The sequence below is a fragment of the Catharus ustulatus genome, chromosome 5, assembly GCF_009819885.2.
Source record: "Catharus ustulatus isolate bCatUst1 chromosome 5, bCatUst1.pri.v2, whole genome shotgun sequence".
Taxonomy (NCBI): domain Eukaryota; kingdom Metazoa; phylum Chordata; class Aves; order Passeriformes; family Turdidae; genus Catharus; species Catharus ustulatus.
In genome coordinates, this window is record NC_046225.1 from 14,075,964 (window position 1) to 14,098,024 (window position 22,061).

A 22,061-nucleotide genomic window follows, 5' to 3' on the forward strand; every position below is an offset into this window, starting at 1 on the left:
AGTTTTGATGGTTCAGCTCTGCTGAGCAAAGTTCTTTTGAGTGATTTCTTTATTACGACAGTCTTGTTAGGCCCATCAGAGCTTCAATTATTTGCCCTACCTTTCCAATGATATAAATCTTTTGACATCTCAAATTATATATGCCAATTGTAACAACCAACACAGATTTTTCGAGACCAAATTATGTCAAAACAATCTAATTTTCTTCTCTGACGGGCCTTGTGGCTAGGAAGGAAGCAGTAGATAGACATAGAGACTTTTAGAGTTTGGCATTCATTCTTATTGAATATTGATATTCTAAATGAACATTTATTTTTTGCTTGTGTTTATTGCTTTGTATATTTTTGCCAGTGTTTATTGCACCTCTTCTTGCTTGGTGTCAATCTGTATACCTGCAGTTTCATGGGAAATCTGCTGAAGTCCACCCAATATATCCATGTCTCTCCAGTTCAGAGACAAGGGTGTCACATGTGACAGTGTCAAATGCTTGGCACAAGTCTGCTCTGCCCCTGTCCACCAGTGCTGCAGCCCCACCATAAAAAGCCACCAAACATGATTTGCCCTGGTGAAGCCATGCTGGCTGTCACCAACCACCTCTTTGTTTTCCATGTGCCTTAGCATAGTTTGCAGGAGAATGGAGATTATGGGAAATAATCATAAAATCATTAGGACAAGAAGTAACAGGATTGTATTGCTGTAAGGTTTAAGTTAGTATTAGGAGACTCATTCCCAAGCTGAGGTATTTATACCTCTAGGATAGTATGGCTGGAGAGATTGTGGCATCTCTGCCACTGGAGAAATGTAAAAGCAGCTGTCTGCCAGATATGGCTGGTCACATACTAAGCAGAAAGATGGACTAAATCTATGTATCTCAATCAGTGGACCATAGGATGTCATAAGCAGTGGCAAGAAATGTTGTCTGAACAAAAACAAGCAGCAAGCTGTAGCGATGCAAATTGGGGGAAAATTTGCAGATGTTCAAAGTTAGACCTGATTTGGAGCAGGCCAGAAGGCTCAGGGAAGATTTAGATTTAAAGAGATTGAGAAAGACTGGTGTGGCTGACCTTTTCAAGACCACTTCATGCCCAATTCTGTGCCATTGCTTGCCAGAAAGATCTTTAGTTATGTGTTTTATGAAATAAGGCATAACACAAATCACCAAGTGTAAATCCAAAAATTAGAACAAATCTTGATTTATTTTTTTCCCAGACTCAATTCTCTAGGTCCTAGTTTAAGGTAGGAGAACATTTTAATTTTGTAAGAAATTTAAAAGGGTTCTCTGAAACTTTATTCTGATTTTTTTAAAGACAATTTGCAGATGACTGAACACATAAAGAGAAGAATATTGAAGCATGGGCATGTTTTTACCTTCAAATCTTGCTCCTCTGATTTCAGTAGGTCTGCTTTAAATTTTTCCAGTATTTTGCTGTATCAGTGCTTTGTCACAATGCTTTCCTCCCCCAATGCTTCAATTCCATGTTGAAACTTTATAACAGCATTCTTTTCTTAATTTAAAGAGTATTTGATTTTCCTATTTCAAAGGTTTCAGTGGCAGGCATTACACAACACTTCTCTTTAAATACTGGTGTCCTTCCACCCACTTTTCAGACTTGGGTATTTTGGGGTTTTTTTTGGTGAGTTTTTGTTTTGTTTTTTGTTGTTGGTTTTTTTCAGGGGAGGTGGTTTTTTTTTTGCTCAGTTTTTTTTTTTCTTAATGAAAATTTTTTTCACAATGCTCCAAACTACAATGGCCAGTGCACCCTAGTGATGTTATTACTGTGCCTATGTTATGTGCTGCAGTAACTTTTAACATTTGGAAATAAATGAATCCCAACAAAATGAATGGGATTCTTGCACTATTGCTCTCCATGGGGTTCTGTGTGGAAACAGTAATTGGTACACATCCTTCACTGCTGGCCTCTCTCCCCCACCTCTCTGGGTTTAAACAAGTGCATTGCTGCAGTGAGCAGGACTCTTCATCTTGTGGAGTGGTATCAAGTGTGCCCTGCCTCTGCTGTTCTTTTTATGTGCCCCAAGTTACTTGCATGGAAAAACTTTTAAAAAGACAGGAAGAAGAGCTAAAACGCTGAGGGTTTGGGGCTGGCCTTGTTAAACCAGTTAGAAACTGCTTTCTCTCAGTTTGTCATATCTGCTGTCACTGTCATGTGAAGGAGTCAAGTCTTTATTTTGGGAAATAAAGCCACCATGGGACTTTGGTGTCTATCCAAAATATTTGGGCTTTCCATTTGTGTTTTATTAGCTGATTCCATTAATGGAATAATGAGAGAGTAAATCATCAGACAGCTACATACGGCACTTTAGTAGAAAAGCTAAGTAATCACTTAGATTATTTGTTCTGTTTGGCTCTTGAAAATTACTGCGTTCCTTAAAGGTAACACAAGTAATTTGAAATGTTTTATCATTTGCCATTGACTGTGCTGAACTGGCGGGCTTGAACTCTTCAAACAGCTATTTTTAATAAAATAAAAGCATATCCAATTAAATTACCTTAATTTATGTATTTGAGTAGCAAGTTCCAAAGAAAAAAAAAAACCACACTGTCTCTATTTGGGATTTATAGTTTGTCAGAATGTAAAATTTCAATTAGAATATATAAGTGCACAGGACTGGCAATTATTGAGCCATGTCTTTAATTTTAAAATACTGTGAATTCCATAATGCTACTGTCAGTGTAAATACCCCTGATGTCATCAAGTTCTCTCTTTGAAGTCTCTCCAGATTCACATTTTTCAAGTTTCCATATAGACCTCTAGTTTGAAGTAAAATTCTGGTGTGCAGTAGCACATCTACTTAAAACTTGGGCAAATAAAATCTTGTTCTAATCTCTGCTACTGATATACCATCACCCTTATAATCTCTTTTCAGCAATTTCTAGTCTTGTATCCACAATTTCCCAGCAGCCTTAAAATCACACTGTCGTGTTTTACATCTTGAAGGAACATGTAGAATTTAGCAAGATAAAGCAGTGTAGTCTCTGTTCTAATCCACCAATTTAAAATGCAGCATAACAAACTCCTTTCTTTTGGTATACTCAATCCAATACAATTTAAAAGAAGGCAACAGTATGATTCTGGACCAGGTCTGTGCTTACAATTTAGTTTTAATGTCTACACAAAATCTTACATTTGGAGTATAGGACCTGGACTAGGCTGATGGCTCTTTTGTTTCCCTGAATACACTATTACTCTGGGCAGAAGTCCGAGCTCATGAGCCTTTCTCTCTTGTCTATCCAAAATGGGATTTGAAAACACTGTTAGTTCAATCATCTCTGATTGTTTGTTTTGTTTTTTGTTTTGTTAAACAAATATAAAGGCTGGTCTGGTGATAATTCTCTCCCCTGTTTTTGCTCCTTTGTAGAGAGAAGACATTCCCATATTGCAAATAATTCTTTCTTATCAGCAATAAATTCCTTCTTTCTCCTTTCACTGCTCCCTCTCTTTCCTCCAGTGTTCTCACAATCTTACCTGTTCTGCTGCAGTTCTGGTTTTCACCTGGAAAGAAGGAAATGGTCTTGGCATATGCTGCAGCCTTGTTTAATCTGTGGGACTTGGGCTGCAAAGCAGACACCTTAGGGTGTCAGGAGGGATGTGTGGTTCTGCCTTAGCAATTGGCCTGATTCTTCCATTCCACTTGGACTAGAACATGGGGAAATTTTGAGGGCACAGTTAGCAGGACTAATCATTCTCCTTTGCTCATTGTCTCATTGTGCTTGACTCCAGCTTTCTAAACACAGAGCAGCTTTAATGATCAGTTCAGTTAGCTGACCTTTCTTAACCTATATTTGCAGTTTTTAATGTATGTAAGCAATATGTTTTGGAAGACCTCATATTTTAAGTGTTCCCCTGAAACCTAGGAGTGTCAAGTCATGGCATCATCGGATTTGTGATTGTCTATTCTGCCATTGCACTGCTTTGACAAAAAAGAAATGTTGTGGTGCTGAGCACCCCTGAGTCATGAGTAGCTTTTTCCTTGATAATGCCCTTTCTGTCCCTTATAGCCCTATAGATTTGTTTATTTGGCTGAGAGAAGAGTAGAGGGCTTTAAAATTTGGGTGTAATTGACTGAGAATTCCTAGAAGAGTTAGGTAGCATGAAGTGCTCTGGGTCATGCTAATACTCCAGGGCAAGAGGGGCTAAAAGGAAATCATAGACCAGCTAGAATGTCCTGCCAGAAGAACAATATTTTTCCTTTTGGGCCACTCAGTGTATGCAACCTCTGCGTTTAATTAGATGAGCATAATTTATCAGCCCAATTGTATTTTAGTCTGGAGATTCTCCAACAGGTTCTACTTCCATAGATTTTTCTTGCAAAGCAATTAGTTCACTGGAGGCTGCTTCTGCAGTGTTTGTACTCCTTTCCCAGTTCTTGAATGGCATCAAATATAAGCCATAGTCTCCATGCAGACTGCCAGTTCCTACATGGAAATTTCAATTGCTAGAGAGTAAAATAGTAGATGACCCAAGTCCCACCCTTTACTGACCACAGCTGCCTTGAGGGTGATGTGATGCCCACTGTCATGGGACTGTGTGTCTCCCAAATACTGCAGAACTGATCTGTCAAAGGCCCTTCATTCATTTTAAAGACCACAACTCAGAGCTTACCATCTGGGATGGAAGGTTCATCATAGTTCCATTCAACACAGGCTATATGGATCCTTTTTCTCATAGCCTTTTTTTATGGCAGAATTTTTGTTGTAGTTTCTGGTCTTTTCTTCTTGTTTTTCCTCTCAGACAGATGGAGCAGTGACCAACTTCTTGCTGATTGTGACTTTTAACATGGAGCTTGGCTTGGAAGTAATCAGCCCATTTTTCCTCTTTCAGTTATAAACATTTTGAGCATTTAGAAATCCTCTTAAGTGTACTGATGGAGTTAGCAGCTTCTACCAGAGTGTTTCAGATTAGTGGCAGATGCCCAAGGCTTTTCTTGTGGCATTTGGCAGTTTCAGGAAAGTGTTATAACTTTCATCATCTACTTTTGCCAAATGGCTCAAATGGTTCTAGTTGCCAGGAAGATAAAAATCAGCAGTCTGGAATATTCTTTGATCTGTGTTTTTTCTGGATATGGAATGGAACAAATGGAGCATTATCCACCGTGCTTGAGAGATTCCTGCCTCTTGGTTTCATTTGCTACGTGGGTTTGTTTTGTTTCCTCGCTGTGTATTTCAAAATTAAATTGCTGGGATTTTTTTTATTCAGTCTGCAGACAACACATCCTTCATTCTGTTCTCACTGCTGTTCAGAATGAATGTAAATTAAATACAAATTAGGGTATGTGTGTGTATCTATTTTTGTATGTAGATAGAAGATACTCTTCTTTCTGGGGAGTAATAATTTTGTCGTTCAAATATACTTTAATAATCTTCAGCGTACTCTTCTTAGTTCTTGTCTAGTTCTATTTTTTTTAAGGATTCCTCAGTCATGGGATTTTTAAAAACTGGTCATAGGAGACTTTTATTTCCCTTACTTGCCATACTTTTTCTTACATCTGTTTATTGTTTTCCCTAAAATGACTAGTGGATGCATCACACTTGCTATTCCCCATGTGTTACCAATTTTGTCCATAGTTGTGGATCCAAGATGGGACAAGAATGGTGGGGACTTTCGTTGTTTAAAGGTCTTTTTTTGTGTTGTGGGTTTTTTTCCCCCTCTAACTTTAATGTATGGATCTGATAAATGAGACAACCTGCCCTTTTTTATTTGTCCTTCTGTTTTAGGTTTCATTTACATTTGAATCTGCTTCAGTATATTTCAAGAAGCAGTAAAAACCCTATTAATTGTAGCAACTGGCTTGAAAGTGACCCAGTAGTTGTCTGATTTAGTTTTGATTTTCAGTCTAAAGAATGTGCTGCCATTTAATTAAAGAAATAAGACTCTATTTCTTTCATAATTGATCAGTTCCCTCTTCTGTCCGTAACAAAGCAGCTAAAGTAGGCAGAATCAGTGACATAGGTAACAACAACAGTCTGGGATTCTTTTCCTTCATGTAATACTGCCAAAGACACACCTTCAGGGCATCTTCTGGGTTGGGGGGGGTCTATGTTTCGTTTTTCTCATTGGTGAAGTACTGTAAGCACACAGAGTATACATACCTCATGAAGAGCTCATTCAGATGATGTCTGATGCTGTGCTGGTAGATTTGTTACCAGCATAGTTTTGTTTGTTACTGTTAGCCTGGATGATGGCTCAGAAGTGTGAGGAGGCAGTGGCTCCTAGCAGCACGTGCTGTCACTGCAGGAGGGATGGTGTGTGGGGTAGGGACAGAAAGGGAAAGATGTACAGAGGAAAGGAGAGAAACTTGATTCATTCTGGATCTACCACTTAATGGGATCAATCAGGTTGGAAAACACTTCTGAGATCAAGTCCAATCTGTGACCAAACACCCCCTTGTCAACCAGACCACAGCACTGTGTGCCATGTCCAGTCTTTCCTTAAGCACCTCCAGGGACAGTGACTCCACCACCTCTCTGGGCCACCCATTCTAATGCGTAATGACTCGTTCTGGAAGAAATTCCTCCTGACATCCAACTTAAACTTCCCTTGGTGCAGCTTGGGACTGTTTCCTCTTATTCTGTCACTGGCTGTCTGGGACAAGAGACTGACCTCTACATGGCTACAGCCTCCTTTCAGGGAATTGTAGAGTAATAATGACCCCTGAGCCTCCCTTTCTCCAGGCTAAACACCCTCAGCTTCTTCAGCCACTTCTCATAAAACTTGCGCTCCAGACCCTTCACCAGTTCTGTTGCCTTTCTCTGGACTCACTCCAGCACCTCAGTGTTCTTCCTGAATTGAGGGGCCAGGAACTGGACTATCACTGAACTATTTAAACTCTGGCATGATCTACCTTGAGTTTTTTGGTCCTCTGAACTATCAGAACTTGTCTTCATCTTAGCAGGGTTTGAAGATACCCTGGGATGAAGAGCATAGAGGCACCACCTTACACCTGCCCTTGGAGTGGGTTAAATTGGCTGCTGATTTTTGCCTTGGTGATAAGAGAGTTTTAAAAAATACTCATTTCTTCCAAAAGCATTCCTTTTGATCCTTTTTCTTGTGGTAGGGTAATGCAATAAGCATCTGCTACTGCATACTATAGCACCTAACTCTTGTAATAAGTTCTTTCCTTAAGTCTGTGATATTATATCAATTCTGTTACATTCTGTTTGTTTATGGATGTTTGTGATATGGTATATGGTTGCAAATTTACACTGATCTATGCAAGTTTAATATCACCTCTATTTTAAATGGGGGAAGAGTGTAGGCTCACCCAGCCTGTAGTGCTTGCTCTACCTGGCTCATTTTCTGCCCTGGTCCATGGCAGAGACAAGGCTGGGTCCACAGGTTAATGGTTGTTCTCAGGGGGTCTTTACCTCTTCACTCAGACTCATGCTTCCTTTATTTTCTGGGACAGATTTGAATTAATACCTTTTTGAAAGGAATAAATTCAAAAGACCTTTTCTTTCCCTAATGTTCTCTGGAAGTTCAGGCAGACCGCTCTCTCTTGGTTGCACTCAGATCCTGGTGGAGGTATTTTTCATATCAGCATAACAGCTGGAGTGGCAGGTTTTAAAAGCAAGAGACAGCAGAAGGTAATTCAGCAGAGAAGATTTGGGTCTCTTTATTTTTTTTGGTGACCATTCATCACTCCAGGTCAAACCCCAGAATAGACTGAGGCCAGGATAAAGAAGATAAATGGAATTTTTGTGTTAGTACCTTAGTAAAGATTATCTTGAGAGCTCTAACTTGCATTTTTATGGGTTAAAGCATGTTTTAGTGTTTCATATTTCTGCTTTTTGCTCTTCTTTAAAAAATAAAAAATGCAAAAACAATTCCTAGTGCTGTTAAAAGTGCCTATAGGTCATGTTAAAAATTCCAGATATAAGGTTATGTAATTTCTGAAGTGAATAGAGCTAATGTGTATGTGCACATTGCTTATGTGTGCACTCTTTATACCACTTGTCTTAATTCTGTTCTTTGGTAGCGGCTTGCCAACTAACCAGGAGGAAAATCAAACAACTCTAAAATATAAATTGAAAAGATGTGTTGTGTTACAAGGTAATGCAGTAGCTTTAGAAATCCTTAGCACACCCCCAAAGACAAACATTTAAAAAAATTAACTGTGTGGAAATGAACAGAGACTCAAAGTAGCAAATGTAAAAAAATAAGCATCTAATTCTGATAAAGAGGACAATTGTACCTGATATTTTAGAGTTTGGGTCTCTGGGAGATGGTGAGCACTTCATGGTAGGATGCAGGAATTTGGATTCTCTAGGAGTTTTGGGGGAGTTGCTGAGACGGAGTGTGTCTGAGGAAATAAAAAAGGAAACTGAGAGTAGTTAAGAAGCTGAGAATTGGAGGAGAAAGTAGACCAAGGGTTTAAGCAGGTAAATGTTACCAGATTTTGCCAGGCTCAATGCTGTCTTTTGTGTTTGTGGAGACAGACGTTTAGAGGTGGGAAAAATACAAACTTGCCGAAGTTAAAGGCACTCAATGAATCATGTGCTATGTGTTACTGGGAATTTAAAGTGATATTTTTGACCAAGGAAAGGTCACAAAGAGACAGGGAAAGAAGTATCTCTTCATGGTTAAACATAAAAACAGTATAAGATTTACTTGAAAAATAGTTAACTTCTTTAACTTGCTGCTTGTCATGTCTCTGCCCATGAAATTGTGTTGACTGGGCTTGGAGGTATTGTTTAAGAGCTGTTCTGGTTTTATCCTTTAAACCAAACACTGTGCAAAGGTTCTGCCACTGTCAGGGGCTATCAGAAAGACCGTTCAAGAACAGCATTGCTCAGTGTGTAGGTCTTAAGCAGTTCCCCAAAGTCTCCTTACCCTCCTCTGAGGCTATACAGCTGCTTAGGAGGAGTATTTGAAAGGAATATTTTTAACTTATTCTCTTTCTTTTTATGGATATAGAGCTTGGAACAGTGCAGAACTCTCTTCTGAAAAATCCCTTAGTTCTCTTCTTAATATAGCAATTTTTAGGACCTAAGAATTTGCTCTTTTCCCTTTTACTCCCCTCTTAGATTTTTCAATCTTCCTACTCTTCATCTCTTGCCTCTCTTCCATGCTTTAAAACCTTAGTATGTCATACCCATGGGCTTTGCCAAATTTGCCCTTATGTGAAATGAGTTTTAAACTTCCACCAAGCCTGTAGGAAACCTGAAAACCAGTGACCAAGAAAGAGCTTTTAGGAGGAGTAGGGGGTAAAAAGGGAGAGGGTGTTCTTCTGAGCTTTGGTACATGCAGTTGTTGTGTTTCAAAACTGCCCCTTTGTAGAAAAGGTGCAGAAGTTTGTCCCTTGAAGCATCTTTGAGCAGAATTTGATGTCTCTGCTTCTGCTTACTGTAACATTTCTTAGGTTATGGTTTCTTCCTGTCACTAGCTGCTCCAGGATTACACTAAGTCTCACTTCTTTACTTCTCATGACAGCTGCAAATCAAAAAGAGCCCTTGACTCCTAATTTTAAAGTGAAGGAGGAGCCTAAGGATGAAGAAGCTGGAAGCTCAGCTGTGTCTCAGCCCAGCTATGTGTTCAGCCAAGAACCTGAAGCCTCAGCTCCAAATGTCCCTGAAGAGAAACTCAAGCCACAAGAAGCACAGGCAAATGTGATGAGGCAGGACATGTCAGTCAAGGCAGCATCCGAGCTCCTCATGAAACTCTCAGGTAAATATTTTATTTAATAATATTGCATTTCTGATGGTTTTTTTCCTTTGTGTATGCTAACAGGGTTACCTTGCAAGAAGGTAGGTGTTCAGCTTTAGCAGCAAACTAAGGAACAATTGAAAAGGCCTGTCTGCAAAATGTCATGTACATGAAACATCTCAGTTTGGTCTGTAGCCACACTACCTAATTGTCTCTGCTCTGATTTTCAAATTAATGACTATGGAGTAAGTCAAAAGAAATGGTGCCTTAAAGCTTTTAACTGCTGTAATTTTTAAAATGTACAAAGCCATGTTAATAACAATTTATTCACATTAACATAATAAGAACATTTCTGTACTTTACTGTACCTGACATAACTTTATAAAATATGACTTTTAAAGCTTTTGGTTTTTTTTCTGACAATACATAGTACTCAAAATTACAAGATACACTGTTTAAAAAATGGTGTAAACTGAACCTTTCTGCATTTAGCAAGACCACTTGAACTTGCTTCTATTGCCTCAGTGATAGATTCTTCTGCCAGACAAGTAGACAGTGTACACACATAGGTAGTGTTAAAGCTGGAGGGAGTAAAATAAAAATGTATGTTCTGTTAATTATGATTTCTCTAACTGTCAGTATTGAGGTTTAAGAGAAAGTAAATTCTTTCCACTGAGATCAGGTTAACTGAATGATGAAAAGGCTTTGAAGTTCTAACAGATGAATTTTTAGGACCAAGACATAAAAGTCAGTCTGGCAGGCTGGGTTTTGTGCTTCTGCACCTGAACTGAATCTGATAGATTTTAAGTCTTCTCCAAAACTGGACAAGACTTCTTTTTTTCATTATGCCAAAGTCATGCAAGAAGTCCTGGTGGGAATGCTTACAAGTAACTTCTGAGATCCCTGTCAAATGTACCTGAAATCAGTTGACTTGATTGGACACTGTTAACCATGAATTTGAGTTCAAACTTGTATCTGAAAGACTTGAGCTGACTAGGATCTCCCCCAAAAAACATGTAATTATTTCACTCCTGTTCATTCCTCCACACTTTAATTTGCAGAACAATTTGAATCACTGATTTGCAAGCCTTCCATGTTAATGATGCAAAAAGGGTTTCCCAAGTACAAAAGCCAACCAGAGCACCAGTTTCCAGATTTTTTTTCTCAGACTCCCAAATGAAAAAACACTTGGTTTTTGTGTAATTCACAGTTGCTGCTGGTAACTGGTTTAAGTGAGGTGTTTTGGTAACTAAACTTTGCAGCCTAATGAATGTAAAGCTGTATTTTTTTTGATGCATATAAATTTATGTAACTTTTTATAAAGAGAGAGCTCTGTAATTTAATGTTTTGTCAAGTACGTCAGAGACACAAGGGTTCTGGATTGTCAGTCTGGAGTTCAGCACTGGCAGGCTGTGTTTAAATAGCTCCATTGCTGCCTAGTATATTTGTGCCTTAAATACCTGTTTATGAGAGAAATCCAGCCTGCATTAAATCTTGGTCAAGTCTTCAGCTTGTGTTGGGACCTCCCAGGCTTTAAAGGCTGTAATAAGAAATACACCAGTGTAACATTTCTCTTACAAGCTCTTAGGGGCTGAACAGTTTTTGCTGACAGTGGTTTTTTTGGCTAATCCATAGATTAGGTTGTGAAGAGTAACTCGGATTTATGGAGTCGGTGTTGCTGCTGTCGGTATTCCCACATCAGCCAGGGGTGGGGTTACACCCAGTTTGACACAGCTTTCAACTTGCACTTCCCTGAATTACCATAGAAGGCAGAAACTAGAGAGGAAAACATTAATACAGTTTAATGTAGGACAACTACAAGAGGAAAATCTTAAGATGATTAGCCTCCTTTGTGGTTTATTTTGGGTTTTTTTGACTCTTTACTTTGTCTGGTGGAATACCCCTATATTGACTTTGCAACCTACCTAAGCAATTTTGCAACCTTGTTTTGGTGACTTATAACTTACTTAACCAATTAAGCTACTTATTCATAAAATCATAGAAGGTGATACCTTAGGTTTTAGCTTTCATATTATCCAGATTCTATACTGCTTTAGTATGTAACTCTGAATTTCATATAAAGTCTTAGCAAGTTCTCCTCACAGTTTAGTCTGGCAAAACAATCCTTTTCCAGCCCAAGAACCAAGGACACCACTGCAGCTTTGGGCCCAAAAAGTGTAAACAGCGGTGAATTGTGGAGAGCAAAGTGGGAGGATGGGAGACTTCATAACCTGAAACTATAATTGGACAATTAACCTCAATATGTAAATGAACCTAAGCTTAAAAAAGTGTGAAAACTCATGATTCTGAGTCCATCTTGGGTGGAGCCACCACCAGGCTCTTGTACTCCCCAAGGTGTATCCTTTGAAGGCCTTTTTAATAAATACCTAGTTTATTCCCAAGCCTCTAAAAACATCAAGGGACCTTAAAGATGACAGAATCATTTAGACTGGAAAAGACCACCAGGGCCACAGCATCTGAGTGCCACATCCAGTCATTTCTTGAACACCTCTGGGGTTGGTAACTTCACCACCTCTCTGGGCAGCCCATTCCAATGTTTGGCAACCCTTTCTGTGAAAATAATTCTTTCTGATGTCCAGCCTGAACCTCCCCTGGTGCAGCTTGAGGCCATTTCCTCTTGTCCTGTTGCTGGTTGCTTGGGAGAAGAGACTTCTCCAGCTACAACCTCCTTTCAGGGAGCTGTAGAGAGCAATCATCTCCTTCCAACGCCTCTGCCATGGGCAGGGACATCTTCCACTAGAAGATACTGCTCAGGCTTGAACACTTGAAGGGATGAGGCATCCACATCTCTTTCTGAGCCACCCCTTGAGATTAAAGGGAAAATAAGAACAACCTTTCTCCTTTTTCATGGTACTGGAAAGAAAAAAAAAAGAACAAGTATATCTTGATGTTTTATTCTCTGTGGGAAATCCTCAGTCAAGTGCCCTTGTTAGATATTATATATTTTATAATTGGGTTTAAGTCAAGTCCTTCCAGATTCTCTATATGCTTGGTAAGGACTGAATGGATTGTGGTTTTGCTTTGTTATTTTCACTTTCTTCTGCATAATACTAATCACCAAAACCTGCATCACGTACTAATTCAGGAAGGAATTTGCAACATAACAGTGTTGTGTTTCTTGCATTCCTGACATACAGGCTGCTGCTGTTATCCTCTGAGCAAGAATACTTCTGATTGTTTCAGCCTCATGAGTGGGAGCCACTTGGGATTTAGGCATAGACCTTGCTGTCTCCTTCCATGTGAAGGATAAACTGGTTTATATTTTTCACAGGGAAATCTCTTTTCTGAAAGCGAGGTGCTGTGTTACCAGCTCTTGGCCTTCCACTACCCTGTACAGCTTTTCCAGCTCTGGAGCCTGGTTTGTTCTGGTGCATCCTTGTAGGGTGGGTTTACTCCAAATCCACTAGCCCTTTGTCAGCCTCTATTTGTCAGTCACTCAGAAATTACTCCAGAACTAGGAAAAGTTAGAAGAATAAACATCTTTTCCTCTAGTAGAGCATTAATAGAACATTTGTTAACTGCCATTGTTGAAGCAGAAGGAAAGAAACAAGAGAAAATCACACACAGCTATATTTTAGTTCTGCAAGACAAGACTCTCTCAAGCTGAAGGGCTCTTCAGACACTTGCTTCTAGCATCATGACCAGAGTTTTGGGGTCAGGCCCTTGCCCCACACATTACGTTAGTGGAATTGTACTTTTTGCACCAGGTCTTTCTCTCCTACATTCCCCTGGGATTCAGGTCTTCTACCCCTCAGTTCATAGACTTGATACCTACTCACACCTCTTCCATAGGATTATCCAAGCTCAGAGGGCTCATGTCTCTTGGGCATGTCTGGGCAGAACCCACTTCCACCCAAACAGCCAGGACAAAACTTCCTATCAAGCTACTATTTCAGAATAAATAATTTTGAAAGAAATGGTGTTTGGAAGTTAACAGCAAAGTTTGAGCAGATTTTCAACCTCCATTTTACAGAAGAAAATAAAATTACCTCCATGATATGTGTGAGTGCACATAGGTGGGCTGGGAATTCTGTCCATTGCTAAATCTTGACTGAGACTAGATGCAGTGGTAAGCAGACAGATTTGAGGAGATAGTGGAGTGGGAAAAATTGCTCTCATCTCTCTTTGGAAGGCAAGATTTTAAATTCCCATAAAACATTACATAAAATCAATTAGAAGAAATGGGAGTAATGTGTTTCAAATACACCTGTTTTTTACATTTTTACCAGTTCTCTTTCATGGAAAAGCTAATTTATTTCTCAAAATGTTTAATTAAGTGGCACCCTCAATGATTACCAGTCATTTTTATATACTTAGTCTTGTAAATTGAAAGGTAGGTTTCAGAGGAGACTGAAATTAAAAATAAATATTTGCATTTACATGGCAATGTTAGGGCTGAAAAACTCATTTTCTGCTGAAATAGTCATGCCGCTGATATGTTTGGGGCATGTATTTGCTTTTAGAAGCATACAGTGTTTTGGCTTCTTGTCCAAAAATGAGTGTATAGGTGGAGGAGTATAAAATCTATCCCATCTACTAGCACTTTTTAAGTAATGTTTTACCCAGGGACATTAGTAGTATGTCCTTCTCTTTCATAGAAATGTTTTGCCTTTATTTCAGATGTATCCTATTTTTGAAATGTGTGCATTTTGCATGTAACTCAGGTTGTTTTCCTCCTGTCTTTTTTCTGGAGGTCAATTCCCCATGTGTTGCACATCTCCATGTTAGCCCAAGCAAGTGCATGACATCTGTATTATTTGTTTCCTTTGGAGTTTTTGTTCTTCAGTCCTCAGGGTCACACAGTGTTTTCTTGTAATACACCCAGTACCAACAAAGCATCTTAATTTTGGGTTATCAGCATGTGCAATTACTGCAGACTTACTTCATGACCTCAGCACAAAAAGTAAGGTGCTGCCTACAGTTGAGTCCAGAAGCATTCCCAATCAGTTCCATTTATTATCACTTAATTATATGATAGTTCCTCTTTTGGAACAACTGGTTATTACAGGGGAGGGGTGTGATTGGGTTTTTTGGCTTTTTTTGATGAAGCTTTTATCCACTTGAAAATGTTTATGGTAATTTTGTATTTCATGCCTTGTAGTTAATTGTTTTGACACTGTATCATACATTTAATTGAGATCACATGGATTAGAACAACTATTTAAAAAGAGTAAAACAAGGAGAAAAGAATGATAGTACAATTCTAGTATAAGGTAAAGGTCAGAACTAATCTTGCTGCTTATTTCTTTTCCACAACATTGTGGACTGCTCTGGGAAGTGCCTGTGTGGAGTTAGGCTGCTCTCTGTGGACATCCCTGTTGCCAGTACCTCATAGAGTCCCTGCACCTGGATTGATTGCAGCTGAGCTGTCAAGGCTTTCATCCCTGCTTAGAAAGCCTTTATAACAGGCAGAAAAGGGAAAATGCAGGGAAGTCTTTTGTTCCTTGGGGCTTCTGTAGGAGCCCAGAATGTAAGCAAGGGAAGTGTATGATCCAAAATAAGATTTTTCTGTTCATGGGAGGAAGAGAAATGGCAAACCATGGCAAGTCACATTCCCAGATTAAACCCTGCTACTAGCCAAGTGGGTTTTGTTGGGACTTTTTCTGGTTTTGGGTTTTTGTTTTAACCAGGTTCTTCAAGTAGGGTCTTGCAGGTAAGCACCATCATCCTAGCATTTAAATGGAAGGGGCGGCAGATGTCTGTCACAGCTCTAATTAGTCTTTGGCTTTAATTTGCTCAGATTTTTTTCCCTTGGATCGCATTTCTGTGAAGCAGCTTGTAGTTGCAAAATTCTGTAACATGGGAGTTCAGAGGTTCCACTTTAATAAATATGAGCCATTTCATGGGGTTTTTTTTAAATGCAGGATCCTGTTACATTGATTCATTGACATTGTCTTATATAAAACAGCAGTTTGAAAAAAATACTAGCAAAATAAAGTATCAAGCACAGCGCCCTAGGGAACGTCAGATGTTCCTTGTTGTGTCTCTGTAGCAGAACCTTCAGGGCTCGCCAACTGTTTCCTACCTTTGAGGTTTTATTTAAGCTGTTTTAGGGCATGTTTATTTCTAGCAAATCAGAACAATTAGCATAACAAAACGCCTGATTCTCCGTGCTGAAAGCTTTTGAAGTTGGTACAAGTTGACCCACCAGTTACTGCTGTCTGCTTCCTTGTGGAGACTGGTACATGAGTCCAATTTATGAGACATATGGGAAAGGCTTTCTTCTCTAAGTTGATTCATAAAGTTGATTTGTAAAGCTGATAGGCATTTCAGCAAATATCTGCAACTTAGTATTTTAGTCACATGGTGAAGTTTTAAATAAAATGGTGGGAAGAAACAGGAATAATTTAACAAATATTCATTTGATTTTGGCGATGCAAGGTTATTGGACAGCTGTTGTATCAGCCAAAGGAATATTTACTGCATGACTTGTGTTTTTTATGAAATCTGTCCCTTACCTTTGACTTTTATCTCAAATAACAAGAAAAGCATTAGGAAGGGGACAGTACGTTCAGTGTCCCCTTCAGAGCATGTGAGTGCTGCATGAAATCACAGAATAGTCTGGGATGGAAGGGACCTTAAAGGTCATCCAGCCCAATCCCTCAGCAATAAGTAGGGACATCTTCATCAAGATCAGGTTGCTCAGAGCCCCATCCTACCTGACCTTGAACATTTCTAGGGATGTGCCATTTACCACCTCTCTGGGCAACCTGTTCCAGTGTTTCAACACTCATATTGTAAAAACTTCTTCCCTTATATATAGTCCGAATCTACCCTCTTTTGGGTTAAAACCACTGTCCCTTGTCCTATCACAACAGGCTAAACAGTCTGTCCTCACTTGTCTTACAAGGTTGCTTTGAGTATTGAAAGGCTACTGTATGATATCCATGGAGCCTTCCCTTCTCCAGGCTGAACAACCCCAGCTCTCTCAGCCTGTCTCCACAGGGAAAGTGCTCCAACCTTCTGATCAGGTCCATCAGGTCATGGCTTCCCTGTGCTATTAGACACTGGGGGAACTGAGCCTGTTCAGTCTGGCACAGAGGAACTAAAGGCCAATCTAATTGCAGCCTGCACGTAGTTGAAGGAGACAGGGAAAGGTGGTGGAGTTAAACTCTTCTCCCTGCAGGCAGATGGTAAAAGAAGGGGTAACAACTGCCAACTGCAGTTTGGGAGGTTCAGAGTAGACATTAAAAAAATTTCTAGTGTTGCATTAGAACAAGTGTTATCTTCCTTTTTAAAGTTCTGCAAGATGAACCTGCAGCTGGCCTAGTGAAATAATTTTGTTTGGAGGGGACCTCTGGGGTCATCTATTCCAGACCTTTGCTCAGAGCAGGTCAAGCCAGGCAGGCTGCTGAGGGTCTTTCCAAGTTTAGAATGTGTTCAGGGATGGAGAACCCAACCTCCCTCAGCAACATGTGTCACTGTTTCCCCATCCTGATGGGAGTTTTTTCTGGTATGTATAAACAGAATTCCTCATGTTCCAGCTTGTCTGTTGACTCATACAATCACTGTGCATTTATGAGAGAAGTCTGACTTTATCTTCTCTACATCTTCCCTTTATTCCTTAGAGAGCTGTCGACAGCAATAAAGTGTCCCCTTAATGTTTTCTTGAGGCTGAACAACCCAGTTCTCACAACTGTTCTCCTCTTCTGTCTTGCAGCAGCCCTCTGGCAACCTTGGTTGCCTTCCACTGAACATGCAATGGGGATATCAGTGTCTGTCCTGTACTGGGAGCCCCAGATAGGGCACAATACCCTAAATGCAGCCTCATAAGTGCAGAGCAGAGGGTCCCTCCCTCCGTCCTCCCTCTGCCTGACAGCTGCAGATCTGATAATAGGGCCCAAAATAGGGTTGGCCTTGGATGCCACAGGGGCACTTTGCTGACTTGTGCTCAATTGGAGCTGGATTGTGATAGTCCCAACTTTCAGAGAGATTGAGTAAGGTCTTTCTAGAACTTGCTGGCCTCTGTTCTAGGCTGTAGAGTGGTGTTGTCTGAGGCTAAATTTCAGAACTGTTCTTACTGCTACGCCTTATAGAGATGACACTCTCAGGCCTTCAGGGATAAATGTACCCTGAGCTTTTAGGTAGCACAAGTATTGTTCTACGTTTCTGCTGTTCTAGATTTGGTGGGTTTTTTAAGCAAGTATCACTGCTTTGTGATTCCCTGCAGTTGTGAATACCAGAGAACCTGAAAATGGAAGAAATTACTTCCTCCTGGAGCAAACCTGTCCAGTACTCTATTTTTCATAGCGGATGTGGAAAATTGTCTCACTCAATGTGAATAGGATGACATTCATTAAGGCTTTTGTAGATAAGATGATTAAAAGTTACACTCCTCTGTAAAGAAACAGCATCTCTGTGGCTTGATAAAGTACATCCCTGTATAAAATGGTTTTCTCTTATTTTGTTAAGGTGTTTCTGTGTCACAAAGTTAATAGCAGAAAAAGACCTGTCAGGTGATTTAGTTCATCTTTTGCCCTATGAAGTGTCTCAGCACTGCTGTGCTGTTATTCTGAGCCTCACACAGGTTAGTCTTGTATGAATAGCAGACTGTTTTGGAGATCATGGTCTGGATACTTCTGAGCTATTTGAGTCTTTTCAGCCCACAGATTTGGCTGTACCATTATAAAAGTCTGACCTGTAGAAAGAAACCTGACTCTGATATACTAACTTCATACTCTGATATATAGCAGATTATTTAACCAGCTCATCTACTAGGTCTGCTATAAAAGTCAAAGATAAAATGATTTCGTTATTTAAAGCAGGAGACCTTTTTGTGCACCTGTACTTGACTTGAAAAACTGTAGCTGCACTGTAACCATGTGAGGTACCTGTGTAAAGAAATAAGGGCTATCACTGTACTCCACAATGAACAGCAAAGAAAGGAAAATAATCCTCAAGAAGCTGGAGTTTGACTGCCTATATGGTGAGACAGGTATGGGCATAACCTTAATTACAGTATTTTGCCAGCACAAGATCTAGCACAGCAGGGTTTTCTGCCTGTGATTGCTGCTCGTGGGACAGACTGACTGTGTTTCCCTTTCATTAGCTCTTGTAAAATTATCAGAAACTCTCCTTCAGTCTTCTCTTTGTGTGTTTGCTTTGGGGATTTAGAGTATGACAGAAGTCACATTTGGCAGGGACATTCTGTCAGATCAAAAGGGTGCAGCTGGGAAGATAAAGGTCAAAGGAAATGATCAAATATGTAGATTTAGTTATGGCAATTGCAGTGCTCACTGATGGTGAGGGAGAGAAGGTCACTGGTATTGCTTGACTCTTGCCTTAGTTGGGGTCCTATCAGTTTGTCTGATACAAAAGCATTTGCAGGACAGGGAATTAAACTGTGGAGCAGCACAGAAATAGAAAGAATATTTTAAAAGCAGAGAGAGCAGCAAAGGTCAGCTTGACTCTGCACCTAAATTTGGCAGCTGGGTGCAGAGCTCAGTCTGTCAGACATCTGAAGAACTCATTTGTTTGTGGAGTTACCTGAGCTTTTGATTGACACTGTTACCTGATGTGTCCCTTTGCTGCTCTGTGTTCACTTTCAATGCGCAGCATGCTATTTTTGCACTTTTAAACACAGATGCAAGCTTTTGTGGTTTTATAATAAGAGAGTAATGGAAACTTTAAACAAAATTTTTTAAAAAGAGAAAAATCTTAACAGGACCAAAAAAACGGCTTTATGATATTTCTAACCAGTCTTCAGCTGAGAATTCACTATAAAAGTTTCTGAAGTCTGAGATGTATCTGTGCATAGTAGATGGTAAGGATTTTTATCAATGTTTATATCTACCTTTTAAAGGTCAAGAAATGTCATAAGAAAAGATTGAAAGCACTTCATGTAAATTGCTCCTGGAACATATCCAAGTGGCTTTTATCTCCTGGATTCAATTTTTAATTTTTTTTTAAGAGCTGTAGGTAGTAAAACCACTTTTTCTCTACTCCAGGAATGTGGAGAGAGGCTAAAACCAAAGTAATGAAAAAGGACTTGGTGATACATACCAGTTTAATTTTAGGTTATGGTTATGCCTTCTTGATAAAAGGATTCTGTCCATCTTTTGCTGAGGCAATAGCATGACACCAACCAGCTGAGGAAGTTGAAAACATTTTTGTGGATAACCAAACCATGTTTTGGTGCCTCTGAGATCCATTGTAATATTGGGTAATTGAAAATGAAAGTCCTGAATCTTTCACACTTGGAGTATTATCTGTGAAGCTGACACACTCACATGTGAGTTAGAGAGAATGGGAAAAACAGAGCAACAGAGTTTGTTGGAATGATTCCTTTCCTGGGTATCCCTTCTGGTTTTTAACTCTGTCCATGCATTTATTTATGTTCTTGGTTCTCCAAGCACATTGCCTTTTTTATGCTCTCTCTGGAGTTTCTGGTCAGCATCCAGCCAGCAGAAGCCACACCTCATTGGGGAATTCTGCCATGATACCAGTGCCCTTTCAGGAGTGCTCTGAATGAAAACCATTAGGAGGAAAAAAAAATCATCCTCTTTCTCTGAAGCTAAATTGAGAGTAAATTCTACAGGTCTTCAACTTCTTGTTTCACAGCAGAAAGTCCGAATCAAAAGGCCTGTTACAGGTGTTTGGGGTGTAGTAAACAAATTACCTTGGAGCCTTGAATTTGAGATTTCAGGGCTTTTAGTCTGAATAAAAAATGATAGCTTACCTTGCAGCCAAACCAAAACATTCAGCAACACCCAAGGAATCCCAAGTGTAGAAAGTGAACTAGAAATTGACTTCTAGGCTATGGTTTTGTTTGCTAGACCTGGGGTGCTGGAGAGGGAGGCAAGGAGGGGAGGATATGGACTTAACAAGACTGTTTGTTAAGGTGAATGGACCTTGTAATGTATGAGGGAATATCTGTCAGCCCTGAGAAAAGCATGAGCCCCAGAATACTCCTCTCATCTAGAAAGGTTGTGTACGTGTTACAAACAGGTTCTTCACATGGTTGTCTGGGATTTTCCATAAAAGAGAGAGGAAGAGGAGAAGATGAGGTTTCCTCCTCTGCCCCTATCCCCATACTGATACTACTGACTGTCGGTGCTGGTGCTTCTGCTGGTAGAGTAATTTGGGGTTTGTGAGAGGCCTTCAGTGCCCACCTCAGGAGAGCTGGGTGGAACTGCAACTTCATTTAATAAATAGAAACAAAGCTTCACTAACTAGTATGTCATCACACACACAGTATTCATAGAAAGTGATGTAACTCTCATATTTGCAAATATGCAACTGTTTTCTGCTTTCTAGTTTGAAAAATTATTTTCAAGGGCTTGCTTCTATTTATAACAGCCAGAAGAATACCGAGGCTGTCAGCTGCTTGCTTCCCTTCCCATTTGCAGGGATGCAGTACACAAATTACAACTCGGTAATTGTGATTTCTGCTTTGAGCACTCGGAAAAATTACAGCCTAATTAAATAATTATGGCGGCAGTTTATTTATTTTTTTTTAATACATATTTGCAGCCGAGAGTTTCAAGGAAGCCCAGGCAGTAAAGATAAAGGAAGAACCGATGGAAGTTGACATCCACGAGTCGCAGGCTTCGGTGTCCCCCAGCCAACCCAGCCAGAACGTTGGCTACAGCACTTTACTGGGGCGGGACATGGGCGAGCGCATCCAGAAGGCACCCGAGGGCCGTGTGCTCCCAGACAGAAATCTGTTCAGCCAGGACATATCAGTGAAGATGGCATCTGAGCTGCTCTTCCAGCTATCAGGTAAATTTAGTGCAACTGCTCAAGAGCTGAAGTTAAAGAACAAAATGAGATTTTGTTTTTTTGTCTAATCCCAAAGTTCTATGAAACTGTGAGATCACAAGGGCTGAAAACTAATAGGAGTTAGAACCTTCCTGCCCTCACATGTGAAACATAGAGGCCTTGCCAAATGTCCCCCATAGTTTGCATATGCTTTAAAGCACTGTGGCAGCCAGGTCAGGTTCACAGTATTTCAACTGAGTTGGAAAAGCCAGAGTTCAGCTCCTGTATTTTTGAAAACTAATTAAATAATTTGTGATGACTGCTTTGATCCCTGTAGAGGGGAATCTACAGATGGCAGTTCCTGGCTGAAGTGGCCAGTGGCTGCAGGATGCAGCACTCCTGGGGCTGCACTGCCCACTTCCCTTTGCCAAGAAGGTGAACCTCATGTGTCACACAATGGCAGTGGGACCAGCACTGTGTTCAATGAACACTTGCATTGCATGCTCTGCATGGACTCTAACACTGATGTGTGGAGCTGAAAATCTTGTTGGGTGTTAATTTAAATAAAGTTATGCCCATTCTCAAATCGTGCTGGAACTATTTACCCTAAATTACCCTGGGTTATGCTGTTACTTGAAAGTATTAAAATAGTTCTGCTGAATAAAATCTGATGGAGAA

The 22,061-nt window shown here is 40.0% G+C and overlaps 1 protein-coding gene across 3 annotated transcripts in view; it reads left to right on the forward strand.

The window, feature by feature from the left end:
• ZNF827 (zinc finger protein 827) overlaps positions 1-22,061 on the forward strand; it is a 99,192-nt gene that overhangs the window by 40,895 nt on the left and 36,236 nt on the right. For all 3 annotated transcript variants that reach the window (XM_033061403.2, XM_033061404.2, XM_033061405.1), the window contains exons 5-6: positions 9,450-9,683; positions 21,156-21,404. In XM_033061403.2, the coding sequence (XP_032917294.1) occupies positions 9,450-9,683; positions 21,156-21,404 (483 nt within the window). The remainder of the gene's footprint in view (positions 1-9,449; positions 9,684-21,155; positions 21,405-22,061) is intronic.